At 37.3% G+C, this 13,123-nt stretch overlaps 1 protein-coding gene across 4 annotated transcripts in view; it reads left to right on the top strand.

Annotated features, from left to right (window-relative positions):
- NOL4 (nucleolar protein 4) overlaps positions 1-13,123 on the top strand; it is a 187,822-nt gene that overhangs the window by 128,302 nt on the left and 46,397 nt on the right. For 3 of the 4 annotated variants that reach the window (XM_054514520.1, XM_036402961.2, XM_036402979.2), the window contains 2 exons: positions 10,635-10,814; positions 11,557-11,748. In XM_054514520.1, coding sequence (XP_054370495.1) covers positions 10,635-10,814; positions 11,557-11,748 — 372 coding nt within the window. The remainder of the gene's footprint in view (positions 1-10,634; positions 10,815-11,556; positions 11,749-13,123) is intronic. The other variant, XM_036402971.2, reaches the window with a different exon arrangement.

Here is a 13,123-nt window from a genome sequence, read left to right as displayed (position 1 = left end):
TTTTCTTCTGGATTCCTGATATAACTCAAACTCTTTCATTTGCGAATGTAGTTGCCCCCTGGGAACTTTTTGTTGCATTAAAGGAGTAGAAAACTGCCATGGAAGGACTGTGAGGAAGAAAAAGACAGTGAATTAAAGGGGGAGGTACAAATTCTACATTCTCTGTGGTCATAGTATTCTTGACAAGACTTCACCTGTAGTCTTGTCAAGATAGATTCAAGGAGTGTTATTTATAAATAAACACATAGTTTCCAAATAAACACATAGTTTCCAAGTGTATATTCTTGCTTTTGGACTTGAGGAGATAGCCCTATATTTTTGTAGAATCATGGAATGATTTGGCTTAATCAGGGAATCTTGACCTTTGGAAGGAACCTTGAAGATCATCTACTTTCAACCCCCCTGCTGTGGACCTGAGCACCTTTCACTTGACCAGTCAGAACTGCATTGTTCCTGGCCTTGAACAATTCCAGGGATGGGGCATACACAACTTCTCTGGGAAACATTTTCCAGTGCCTCACAAACCTCACAGAATTTTTTCCCAATACCAAATCTAATCCTAATTTCTTTCTCCCTTGTCTCCTAATTACATTCTCCCTTGTCCTGTCACTACATGCCCTTGTAAATAGTTTTTCTCAATCTTTCTTATAGGCTCCCTTCAGGTACAGAAGGCCCAAAGCCTTCTCTTTTCCAGGTTGAAAAAACCCAATTTTCTGAGTCTTTTCCCATATGAGAAGTGCTCCATCCCTGTGATCAACTTGCTGTCCCTCTTCTAGACTTGCTCCAACAGGTCTATGTATTTTAGGGACTGAAGAAGAAAACAGGTTATTGAACTGTTTTGATGTCACAGCTTAAATTTATGGCAAGAGAAAGTAGAGAGAAATTTAGGGAGGAAGAAATGAAGGGAATAGTATCAGAGACAAGAGAAGAAATCAAGAAAAGACTGAAGCAAAAAGGAACTAAAGGCATAATGAGTTCAAAGATAAAGAATGAAAAGATTTAGGAGAAAGCAACGTGGAAAAAATAGCTGAAAATGAACCAAAGGGCATGAATATAAAGAATAGCACAGAACGGGAAAAAAAAAAAAATGACAGCTTTCTAGTTAATTGTAGATGTCTGACAAGTGGCCTATGACTAAGTTGCATTGAATTGCATGTGCTCTGTATTCCCTTTATTCCTTAAAGTGAGGAAAGGGATTCTTCTTATGTTTTCCAGCAGCAATATGCTCAAGATTAAAACAGAGCATCCAGTGATGCTGCATTGACAAGAAACTCCACTCTTCTGTATTTATGACAACATTATTTCCCTGCATACAGATACCGATAAGAAATAAAAATTATAGAAATAAAACAATAAGCTTAGCACATTTAAGCTACTGCTCAAGAAATTCTGTCACTCCTGTATCTTCTGGTTTTTGCTGATATTAGCTTCTTACCTAAGTAAGACTTCAGAGGACATTGCAGTATTCAGTAACTACTTCTGTTTTGAAAGCTGGCAAAACAGAGATATTTTCAAACAGTAGAGGTAACACTGTTGGTGTGCAAGTGGGATCTTTAATGGATAGACTGGGTTTTGTCAGGAATTCTGCTGTTTCCTCACTGGAGAGTTGGAGCTTGCCTGTTTTATCCTTGTTGACATGTTTATATCTTAAACCTCTCTCAGATTAGGACAGGCTGCAAAGAGGGAAGCGAGAGTCTTGGGACCTACGTTGTAATTGTCATTGTGATATTCAGGTCTTAAAAATGTTCTTCATTTTAGTGACTTCCTGAATGTGTTGCCTGCATTTGAAGTTTCATTCTCAATTTAAATAGAATGAGAAGAAATTAATAGTCCAGTGTTTTTCACAAATTTTTTACAAAAAAATATTTTGTAGCTCTTACCAGCCAGTTGTCTAACAATTAACCAAAGAATTGCTGCTCAGAAATGCTCATTACCTGCCTGTAATGTGAACCATAGTAGTCATTGAAATATATTCCATAAGAAAAATGTTCACTAATCCTCATATGCTGCTATTTCATTGAAAAAGGAAAATAAAAGCCCCCATACCCTGACAAAGGGAAAGCTGTGGAATCTGAATGGAAACTGTAAAGAGTTTTGGCAAAAGGCCAAAATTTCACCAAAACTTGGAAATTATAGTTTTCCAATAGAAGTTTTAGGTTGATGGATTTTGCCAAAGGTGCAAAACCAATGTGGGGCTCTCTCAGGCTCTTGGCTTCACTGAGCTATGATACTACCTGCCAAGTATGCTATTATTGTCCTGGGAAACTCACTGATTAGGTGTTGCTGACTTTGATAATAAAGTAAGATTGTTTTTCTTTTTCATATTCTTATTTTGCACTGTAAGATCTTAAAAGGGTGTAAATTAATTCAGATCATCTGGTTTGATTTTGGGTGTACTATAGAAAGTGTTTAAATACTCTGTCAGCACAGTTTGCAGAAATCCAGAAATTTGTGATGAAACTTTCCTATGTGGCAACCTGTGTTTTTCAAATTCTCAGAAACTCTGCCAGATCCTTTTAGAGCTTCAAATTAGCAGTGTATGTTGCCAAAAATAATTTAATCTTTTATTTGAGTCTGTCACCATTTCAGTTTGACTTTTCAACTCCCACAAAGGACATTGTATTTTTTCCAAAGACACAGCAGCTACATTTTGCAATATGACTAGTTATTGGGGGTTATATTAATATGTTCTTTTAGTGTTTGGTTGAAAAAGCCTGTCTTCCTACATCAGTTACAGGAGTTCTTGAAGTTCATTAATGAAACAACTTTGTAAAATAAAAGTTATTTAGTAGCTAAGAAGTAGGCAAGTCTCCTGCTCTGTTAAATCAGCTCTGCTCTGGTACTCTCAATACTGGTGTACTAGGGTGATTTGGAGATACATATTCTGATTCCCCCAAAAATTCTCCTCCTCTAGAATGGCTGGGGAAGGAGCAGGAGCTTTCCTGGAGATGCCCAATCGGGTAATAAGGGACTAGTTGTAGAAAAATTAGAAAGAAGCTCTTTAAACTATAGCCTGTAAATACACTTTATTCTTCTATTGAGTGAGAATTCTCAGTTGCCTTTCTTTTTTTATTCTCTATTTAATTTTTGAGGTTGTTTCTATTAGGATAAAGTGATATATTTGGATGTTGGTCAATACCAGTGGGGAGAGGCCTAGGGCAGACTGTATTTTAGCTAAAAGGAGAAACTAGCATAGGAAGGTATGTGTCTCAGATGGTCTTTCAATTATTTCTTATCTTTCAATTATCCAAACTTCTATTTATCCAGATAAACCCACTGGAATGAAAGTGTCTGGGTAATTTATAGTTTCCTTTTGGCTAATAAATGTGCTTCTGTTGAAAGGGATATTATAAGCAAACATAATATGGCATAGATTGGAAAATTACTGAGAAAGAATAAGCAGATAATCTTAGAAACAGTCAGTGTTCTCTCAGGGACCACTGTAAAAAAATGACTCTGGAGAGAAGATCATGCCAAGGATAATTTGAGAGCAGAATGTTTTTATTTCTTAGTTCCTGTTGAAAATAACTGAACAGTTTGTTTCTGGAAGTCACATTGTTAACACAGAGCAAAGAACAAAGATCTTTTAATATTTCAGTGTAATAGAAGTTTTGTGTAAAAAAGTCCTTTACAACTTAACACTTCACATGTTAGATAACATTTTTTAGAGTAGAACCTATGAAACTGTAGCTTTCAGCTCTCCATTCTTCCCATAAAAATGCTGTTGTCCTCATGCTCCAAATAGCAGAATTGCACACAAGGATGTCTTCCCATTGTCAAGGGTGAAATTTTATAAAAGAGCTGGAAAGACCAATTATTGTGTAACAAGGGGAGCAAACTGGTCATAGTCAGTTGCAAAGATATGGGTAAGATGAACAAATATGTGAGGAGTTTATAAAAAGGAGTTTAATTGGATCTTGAAATAAATGGTGAGATGCTGGAATTGTATTTGGGAATTCAGTATCTTCCCTGTAATGAGAAAAGAGATCGACAGTAAAGTTCCACACATGTGATGATATGGAGGTTTAAAGGGGCCATGAAAAAGGATAGTAACAGTAAAGTCTGGAAGATAGAAAAGCATAGGATTTAAGAGAGGTTGTGGAAAGAAAATGGCTTATTAATGCAAAATAATAGAGACTTGGACTGCTATCTATAAAAGCTGATAGCAAATTCCTTATGATAATAGCTGAACCTGAGTATTCAGTTATGCCTCCTGCCTTCTATTTGAATTGAGGAGAAAAAATTAGGATTTTTTTTATGGTTTCAAGTATTTCAATAACAAAAGAGCATGCATATGCCAAAAATATTTAATGTTTTCTAATGTGTTATTTATATTACAAATATTATAGATTTAATGAAAACAATAAAACCAAAGTGAAACACAGCTACCTCCTGTACGCAAGTTCCCTGCTATATGGAGTACTCAGAGTTTGCAAAGGAATGAAGTGGAACTCTAACAATGCAATATTAATTTCAAATATATTTTTAAGGGAAAGTTATAGGACATGAATTTTCCCTTAACCTTTCAGGCTTAGCTTTAACATTTTTTTTTATATGTCAAAGAAAAGGCATGCTTCTCATTCATACCAGTTTACCAAAAGCTAGTTTTTATGAATTTTTGAAAAACTTTGTCATATGTAGAATCGGTAAAAAATGTAAATGTGAAAAAAAAATTAAAATAAAATTCTAATTTTATTGATAATTTTGGAAAAAATCAATCAAATCCATTGTCATCAGAATGTTCTAATCCCTTTCTGTGTCATATGAATAATTTCTATGAAAGTATTTTTGCTACGCAATAGCACATGGGAAAGTATACCAAAAAGCACAAATAATTTGCAAGAGTAGTTGCTGAAATTGTAGATTTTTGTGTATTCAGTGGCAGAAAGGGAAATACTGAAATGTAGAAAAAGAAGAAAGGGCTGGATGTAGAACTGGGAACAAGCAGAATTGTGTCAGCTTTAGAATAGGGTTTTATGCATTCATTAAAAAGATTTAGTAACTTTTAGCAATGTGGGGGCAGATTCCTAGAAGAGAATCATGCAGAGCCAGTAAAGTGTTTTCATCTCTGCCTGCCTCCTAACCCCTTTCCTTTCCATGCAGCATGGAGACCTCTGCTGCTGTCTTGCCACCTCTTCAAATGCTCAAGTCTCTCTTGCTCACAGGAGTTCTGTGGTTCATGAGTGTCTGATGTAACTAACTGAAAGAGTTACACACTACTCAAATAGATGTAAAAGTCTCTAACTAAATGTAAATGCAAAATGTAGTGCAAATGTGAAAAATGAAGCTTTGTTTAAAAGAAAAAGAATTGCCACACTTCCATCAGAGGCATTTTCCCCTGAAAAGGTGGTGTCTTTTGTCCCACGTTGGCATTTGAAAGTCAGAAAGACATGATTTTTCCAGTTTTTGGTCATTACAAATAGTCACCCTCAGTAATTAGCTTTCTATCACTGAATTAGTTTTGGTTAGGTAATCAAGTGCCATCTTTGTACACTCACCAGGGTAGCCAAGAGTCTCTGCTGGGAGAAGCTTCCTGCAGTGAGTTCATGTGGTGTCATCCTCCAAACCCTGTCCAATGACCATACACCAGTGTTGAACCCCAGCAGGCACTGAAGCACTGTGGTAGACTTTATATTTTTAAATGTTACAGATTACTTCTGCTTTAGTCCTCATAAAATAACAGCACAATTTTGGTTGGCAACTGTCGGGTTTCTGCACTGCTGTCTTTTGCATCTTTGGGGTATTCTTTTACAAATAAAGGGATAAGGTTTTCCTGCTGCAAGCATGCTAGAAATTGATCAAAAAATAAAGAAATATATTTTTCATAGAAAGACATAAAATGGAATGCATTTTGGAGTTTTGGGAGTTGCTCTTTGAGAAGGTTTCAACTCAGATGGAAAATATCCATGAAAAACATGGGTTTCATAGCATAAATGAATTTATTGGGAAGAGAAGACCGAGGGGAGGGGACGTGATAACAGTCCTCAGTTGTTGGAAAGAGTCTCATGAAGAGGGAAGAGAATGGTCTCTTCTCCCAAAACCACACCTTCCTCCATTGCAATCTATGGTAGACACATGAAAAAGAAATAGGCTTAATACATTTATGAAAGTCAGAGGTTGGTCTTAAAAATGTTTGAATATTCTGAAGACAGTGAAACACTGGTGCAGGTTGTCTGGGGGATGTATGACATCTCTGGCACTGGAAGTCTTAAGATAAAAACTGGGAAAACAGTGGTCAGGATTGACCATCTGACCTTGTTGTGGTGCAGCAAGATAAAATAGATGATACTGTGATGTCATCCCAGGTCTCCTCCTCTATGATTTGACTTCAGGTGAATGTTGTTGCTGACTTATAATGTCTTAGAGAGAGGTTGGTATTTCATGTTATAACCTCCTAAAAACAGGTCATTAGGCATGAACCTTTACTTTCATTTTGATAAAGCAGTACTGCCTAGTACTTAATATTGCAAGGAAGAAATGAAAATAACGAACTCTGAACCTTCAAAAAAGGGTAAGGACAAAGTGGTCACAATATAAATAGCAGCATCTCAGTATTTTTAAGACTGCTGGATAACCATCTAAATGTTTGGGGAAGGCAATAATCTTGTCTTTGGCCTTGGCTTCATTTGTTCTCACTGACTAATTTCTCATTGCTGTCACTTTTTTTTCCAACCCTCAGTTTTTAAGCACAAAACGTTCACCTGTGAAACATCTTACATTTACTTATGCTTCTACTCCACCAAGATGTAATCTTTTATTGATATTAACAGAGATGTGTATGCTCCCCTCCACGCTCATACTTTTGTGTCAGCACAAAGGTTTTTGCTTTCAGGTGGTGAACTGAAACCAAGAACTGATTCTTGTCCTAAGCAGGCTGGCAAATATTAGAAAAAAACAAATCCACAAACAAACAAGCAAAACAAAAACATTTTAACTAGGTTCCCTTCTTCAGTCTAGTTTACTGCAGGACTTCAGTCTAGTTTACTGGAAAATGTATTTGTCAAGGTCTCTGGAGGAATCTGAATGAGCATGTTCCTGTCTGTCTAAGGTGGGAGCAGCCTTTTGAAAGGACAGTGCAGGACCTAAAATTGGGTATTGTGTATGAACTGTGAGTTGTCCTCTGCTCTCCCACCCCTTGTTTAGCACTGCAGCTACTTAATAGAGTAGCAAAAGGAAATCCTTATTGGCTTTTGCACTGTTGCGGTGTGACGTAATAGCCTGTCCATCCCGGATCTTTCCCCAGGTGTGCCAACAACCCCTCCCTTCCCCTCTCCTTGCCCTCTGCTGACCACTGTCCATCAGTCTTGGCATTCCAGAAAGGGCATCGTGTGATTGGCGAAGTTCAAAAGATGCCTCTCAGCCCTGGGGACATCGGGCCATCCAGGTGTCACTTGTCCCCCTGAGACTCCCCTCCCCTTACCTGGTTGGTGGGATCCCTACCCCTTCCCTCCCCGTCTCCCTGGGGTTAAAAAGACCCAGCAACCACGGAGTTCAGTTGTTCTGTTGGAGCTGTTGCTGCATTCAGGGGCCTGTGTGCCAGGAATAAAGCTCTGGATCGGTACCTCCAGCAGAACCCGACTCCTTTTCCTTCACCTTGCCTCGAAGCCTCTCCACCAGAGGTAAACCTGAGGTTCTGCATGCCTGGACTTGTCCCAAGCACCCAGCTGCAGCATCCAGCTAGGAAAAGGTGTCTCTGAGGTGAAACCACCACCTTGGTCAAGCAGCAAGGCCAGATGAGCCCAGGCACATGCCATCCGGCTAGATTGGTATTTAATTCCAATATTGCACAACTGCAGAGTCAACACAAGTGAGAGACATCTCTTGCTTCTCTGAATCAGTATTCATCTATGTAGAAGTACAGAAAGGTAAAAATTTTGTTCTTAACTGAGCTTTTGCAAACTCCAAGTGAGCTTTTCTTCTTCCTCAGTTTGCTAATGAAACAGCTAGGAGAAAAACACCTCTTTTTCCTGGTACTGTACACAGTCTTCAAATTCACAGTGAATAAATATGGATTCCTGCCATGCAACTTTCTCAGACTGTTTTTCCCCACAGTTCATTTAAGATGCTAAAGTTGTTGTTTAAATAAAAACTTTAGAGAAGATGTTGGGCAGGGCTCTCTATGCAATACTTTCTTCAATAACCAAACAAAACAAAACAGAGCTGAAAACAAAAAAAACCATCCCGACTGTTGCATTTTTAAAATATATACTTAAGCCATTTTGACCTGAATTTGTTTCCTTCACAAAAGGAAATCTCAATGCTGGTGCATAATTTATGATCTTGGCATCCAGCCGAAACATATGTACATACTGAAATCACTTTTGCATCTGTTTAACTTTGTGCACATGAGTACTCTAATTGGATTTAGTCTGATGAAATGACACATGTGAGATCAAGTGTCTGCACAACAAGGATTTCAGTTAGTAGGTTTCTTTAGGGCAGCAGCTTCTATGCTTTGTGTGGTGCCTAACACATGAAATGGCTTTTTGATTATCTCAAAGACTTCTGCATGCTATGCAGCTGTAGTGATGGGTGAAACAAAGAGCTACAGAAGAACAAGTCTCACAGCATAGGTCAGATCTGCTACTGCATAACACTGTACAAAAGTAGCAATTAATTCATTGTAACTTTCTTTTTTAAAAAAAATCTTTTGATAATTTCTTTAGGTTTAAGGGAAATCACTCTTTCCTTTGTTACAGGCTACCAGGCTGCAGCTGTTGGCCTTGGTAGCCATTGGCCCGGTTAAACATTTTTGCTTGCACATGCTAGACACTCTGATAAAACACAACCATCACCTCCTTTGGGATGGACCCTGAACTCATCTGACTGGGTAGCAATGTAGATACTCACCATCTTCACAAGACAAACTATCAGTGTATCAAGAACTGGAGTTTTGTTTTTTGCTGCTCTTGCAAGCCTTATCTTCTCATGCCATCTTGCATTTGCCATCTTGAACCCTGGCTAATTCCTTGCCCCAGAAGGGGTGGTGCTGAGCTTGCTACTTGTTGAAGCTGTTTTTATCCCCAGGCCAGCTCTTCTGGTTTGTTCTCATGTTTTCTCACTCTTCCTACATCTCTTGTAAGGTTCTAGGGAATGAAGAGTGAAGAGACTCACAGAAGGCGATGGGAAAGACTGCAAGTTCTGATATTAGGAGCATTAGGGATTAAAAACTGGAACTCCAGGGCATGGGTACTGTGAGAATATAGTCTGGGAGGATAAAGAAAAAAGGAAGGCTTGAAACATGAGTGCTGTTAAGGCAAGGCAAGTGATTCTAAAACACTCTGTACACTCTGATGGTGTACAGAGGAGCAAAGATGGAAATGAAAACAGGAAAAGGGAAAAGAAGAAGCTGAAGTAAGACTATAAGGCAAAAAAATATACCTTACGGATGAATGGTTTTGTTTTTCTTTCCCTTCTACCTCACTGTCCAGATTAATTCTCTGGCTGGCGAAATACCCTGAAATAAAGACAATTTTAGGAAGCTCAGAATGTGGTTCAAAGCATGCCATTTGAAATATATTTTTATTTGAAGGAATATGCTCCTGACTTTTGCTGACATTAAGGGAGGAGGCATCTAAAAAAAGTGTGTGTGTGTGAAATTTGTCATGTGGTACCTGATTCAGACTACAGAATGCTTTGAAGCAAGAGAGAAAAATATTGAAATATTACAGCATTAAAATATAGAAATAAAATTTTGCTCTGATTGACCTAAATGTGAATCTGATGACTGGTGGAGATACTTTCGGATATGTTTGTGTGGCTGGGGAAAAGCTTTGATCTTTTTTATGTTGTAGAATGTTAAGTTGTGGAAGGCTTTCTGTTACTGATGCCTTTTTATGGTCTGCAGTTTGAAGTGTATGCAGTGGGAACAGTCAGCTGAGGACTTAATATTGCAAGGGAAAATGCACTGTATTAACTTTTGGTAAGAGGAAATTTTTTGGTCCTACAAGTGGATACACTCTATTGAGATGGTCATCTGTTTTATCCAACAAAATGAATTTCTGCTCAGGGGAAAGTTCTGAATGCTGATTTTCAAAGAGGAAATGGTTTTACTACATGATTCTCAGAGAGCATTCAAAATGTAAACCTACACATCTCTAATTCATTCTGGGGTTTTGCAAGTGAAACTAGAACATAATCATGTCCTTATTTTGAATAAATTTTTGCATCTCTTGATAATATTTAATATTCATTGGATGAATAACAGTGTTTCCTACTTGAATCCTCTTTGCCTTGAAATGTTTAAATTTTAATTCTTTGGAGTTTTGTTCAAATCAGCTATCCCTTATTTACATCTTGATCAATACAAAAAAAAGTTAGTATTTATAGGAAACTTCTGTAGGTAGTACTTACACAAGGCTGTATGGCAAAGATTTCATATTAACTGTAGTCATTATGGGTAATTAATTTGTTAATAGATTTACTGAATTTGCAGTTGGTCACATTTTTTAAAGAACTGAAATTAATATAATTGTGCATTGTTTGCTCTTGGAAAGATTAGGAGCACTTTATGTTGAACAAAGAATAAAAAGAATTCATGGAATTCTTGAAATATTTACTGAGCATTTTTTGATAAGTAAGACCTTATTTTTGCTGAGAATTTTTACAAGCATATTCTTTTTCTCTATTTTCAGTCCCCTGCACATAGCTATTCAAGCTATGACTCTGGCAAGAATGAGAGTGTAGGCAGAGGTGCTGAAGATCTATCTCTGAATCGAGGAGATGAGGATGAGGATGACCATGACGAGCAAGAAGATCCTGAGAAGGTTAATGAATCAGATGGGGTAGAAGCTGAGCGACTGAAAGCTTTTAACGTAAGCCCTCTTGCACTCACCTTGTTTACTTCTCCTGTTCCTTTTGCATTGTTGTTTTTGGGTAAGTCTGACAATATTAAAGGCACATTAATTTGCGGGATTTATTTCAATTATTATTTTAATGCACATTAAAATCTTGCCAACAGACGACAGATTTGCTGTGTTTCCTTTAGAATTTTGAGGCAGAGTGCTATCTTTACCAGTGAGGAAAACAAAGCTTTGTTCTCTATGTGCATGTGTGACCATGTGTGTTGCTGTGTGGATGTGCATGTTCACCCACTGAATGGAAAGAGGCTGTAGCTAGTTTTGTCAGGAGACCATTCTAGTGGTCAGCTGTTCTCTATTTCTTTCTCAATGTATATAATTATGCATGAAAACACAAGCAATTGTTCAAACAAAGAAAAAAATGTGAGTCAGTTCAATAAAATGATTAGCAATCACAGCTTATTGTTAATAATGAAACTTAAGTAGTGCCTATTTTCACAGTCTGTTCTGGTTTATCTCACAAGTTCTGTATCCTATAGACTTTTCTTTTCTTGTCTATTTTTTTAAACCCAACCCACCCCCACCCCAAATAACCCTTTAAAGAACTGTTTGCTTTATATTTCTGGCTTCCCATTACAAAGCTCTTCAGTGGATAGAAAACAAAAACTGTCTTCCTATCAGTAATCAAGCCAGGAAGCTAGGAAGAGAAGAGAGCTGCCCTCCAAACCCATCTCCTCTGTCTCCCTCTTGCCAACAGATGTTTGTCAGGCTGTTTGTAGATGAAAACTTGGACCGAATGGTCCCAATCTCTAAGCAGCCCAAAGAAAAGATCCAGGCTATCATTGACTCATGCAGGCGACAATTCCCTGAGTATCAAGAGCGTGCCAGAAAACGCATACGTACTTACCTCAAGTCCTGCAGGCGGATGAAAAGAAGTGGTTTTGAGATGGTGAGTTTTGACTTAAAACCCAGCCCTAGTTTCCATCAAAACCCCATATGTAAATCCATGGCACTATTTTGTTTTCATCTTAGCGTCTTTATTTTTTGTTTGGTTTTTTTTTTTTTTTTTGATAATACCAGGTCAGAGATTTCTTTTTCCCCTCCTTCATTCTTCCTGAATTTATTCCCCTCGATTTAAAAGTGCTATAGGACAGTAGAGTTCACAAAATGAACTAATATGGATCTATAGGAAAAGAAGAAAAAAGCAAGGCATAAGGAGGGAAACTGAACTATGTACTATACAGTGACTTATTTATTACTATAAGTTACAGTTACAGATTTTTGCCTGGAAAAGTCTTGCTGTAAGATGGATTTTTCTCTAAAATGCCTCTGCTATCTGGATTCCAGTGAGCTCTGTAAAATTGACCCTCAAGAAAATGCCCAGCATAGTAACATCATAGTGGCAATGGCTTTGGCTTTGGGTGTTTTCTTGTACACCTTAGCCAGTTGCTTATCAGTGAAAGTTACTCCTTTGAAATCGTTCAGTTGATATATAGGTGTGCAAAACATGTTTAACGGTTGTAAACCAAACATGTTTGGCCAAACTTACAATTTGAGCATCCCAACAGTTTAGTAGTTATTATTGAACCAAATCTCATGAAGATTATAATGGTATACAACTGACAGTGTTTTCAGACATTGTTATTTTACTATTACTCAGTAGCACAAAAATGGTTAAGTAAAGTCTTCTCATTAACTGGCAGCTTCATTATCTCTAGAAAACGTTTGTATTTCCAAAATGGAGGAAAGTCAGAAGAAACTAGATAGCTACACACCTTGTGTTTAATGTCTTAGCTAGCTCTCTGGCCTTAAGATGACAACAAAAACACTTCATTATTAAAAATAGATATCATTTAGTGGTTAAACATACCATTTTTTTTTTAATGAATCATCTGCAAACCCATTGATTACATTAAAATCATTGGAGATGATTGCATTTTACTGTTTTTCTCTTTCTCTCTGTCTTTCTCTTTCCTGCAGTTTTTTGCAGAATATTTATGAGTACCATATGTTGTTTAAGATGGTAGCTGACAGTTTTAAGAACAAAATATCAAGCTTATTTGTAGGGTAAGACCACTATTTGATAACATCAAAAGCAAAGACAGAAACTAAATTTTTGTGTGTGTTTTGGATTCAAATCAACGGCATGGTTTTATTATTTGAAACATTGGGATAACATTGTTTCTGAACAATGGAAGCTCAGATGAAGAAAGACAGGTAGAATAAAGGACATCTGTACAGCCAGACGTGCCAAAGATTGACTGGTGGTGTACATGGCAGATTGTTTAGCCCTAACAAAAAAACCCAAACCAAACCAAAACAAA

The sequence above is a fragment of the Molothrus ater genome, chromosome 1, assembly GCF_012460135.2.
Source record: "Molothrus ater isolate BHLD 08-10-18 breed brown headed cowbird chromosome 1, BPBGC_Mater_1.1, whole genome shotgun sequence".
Lineage (NCBI taxonomy): Eukaryota > Metazoa > Chordata > Aves > Passeriformes > Icteridae > Molothrus > Molothrus ater.
This window is presented reverse-complemented; position numbering and strand designations above follow the sequence as displayed.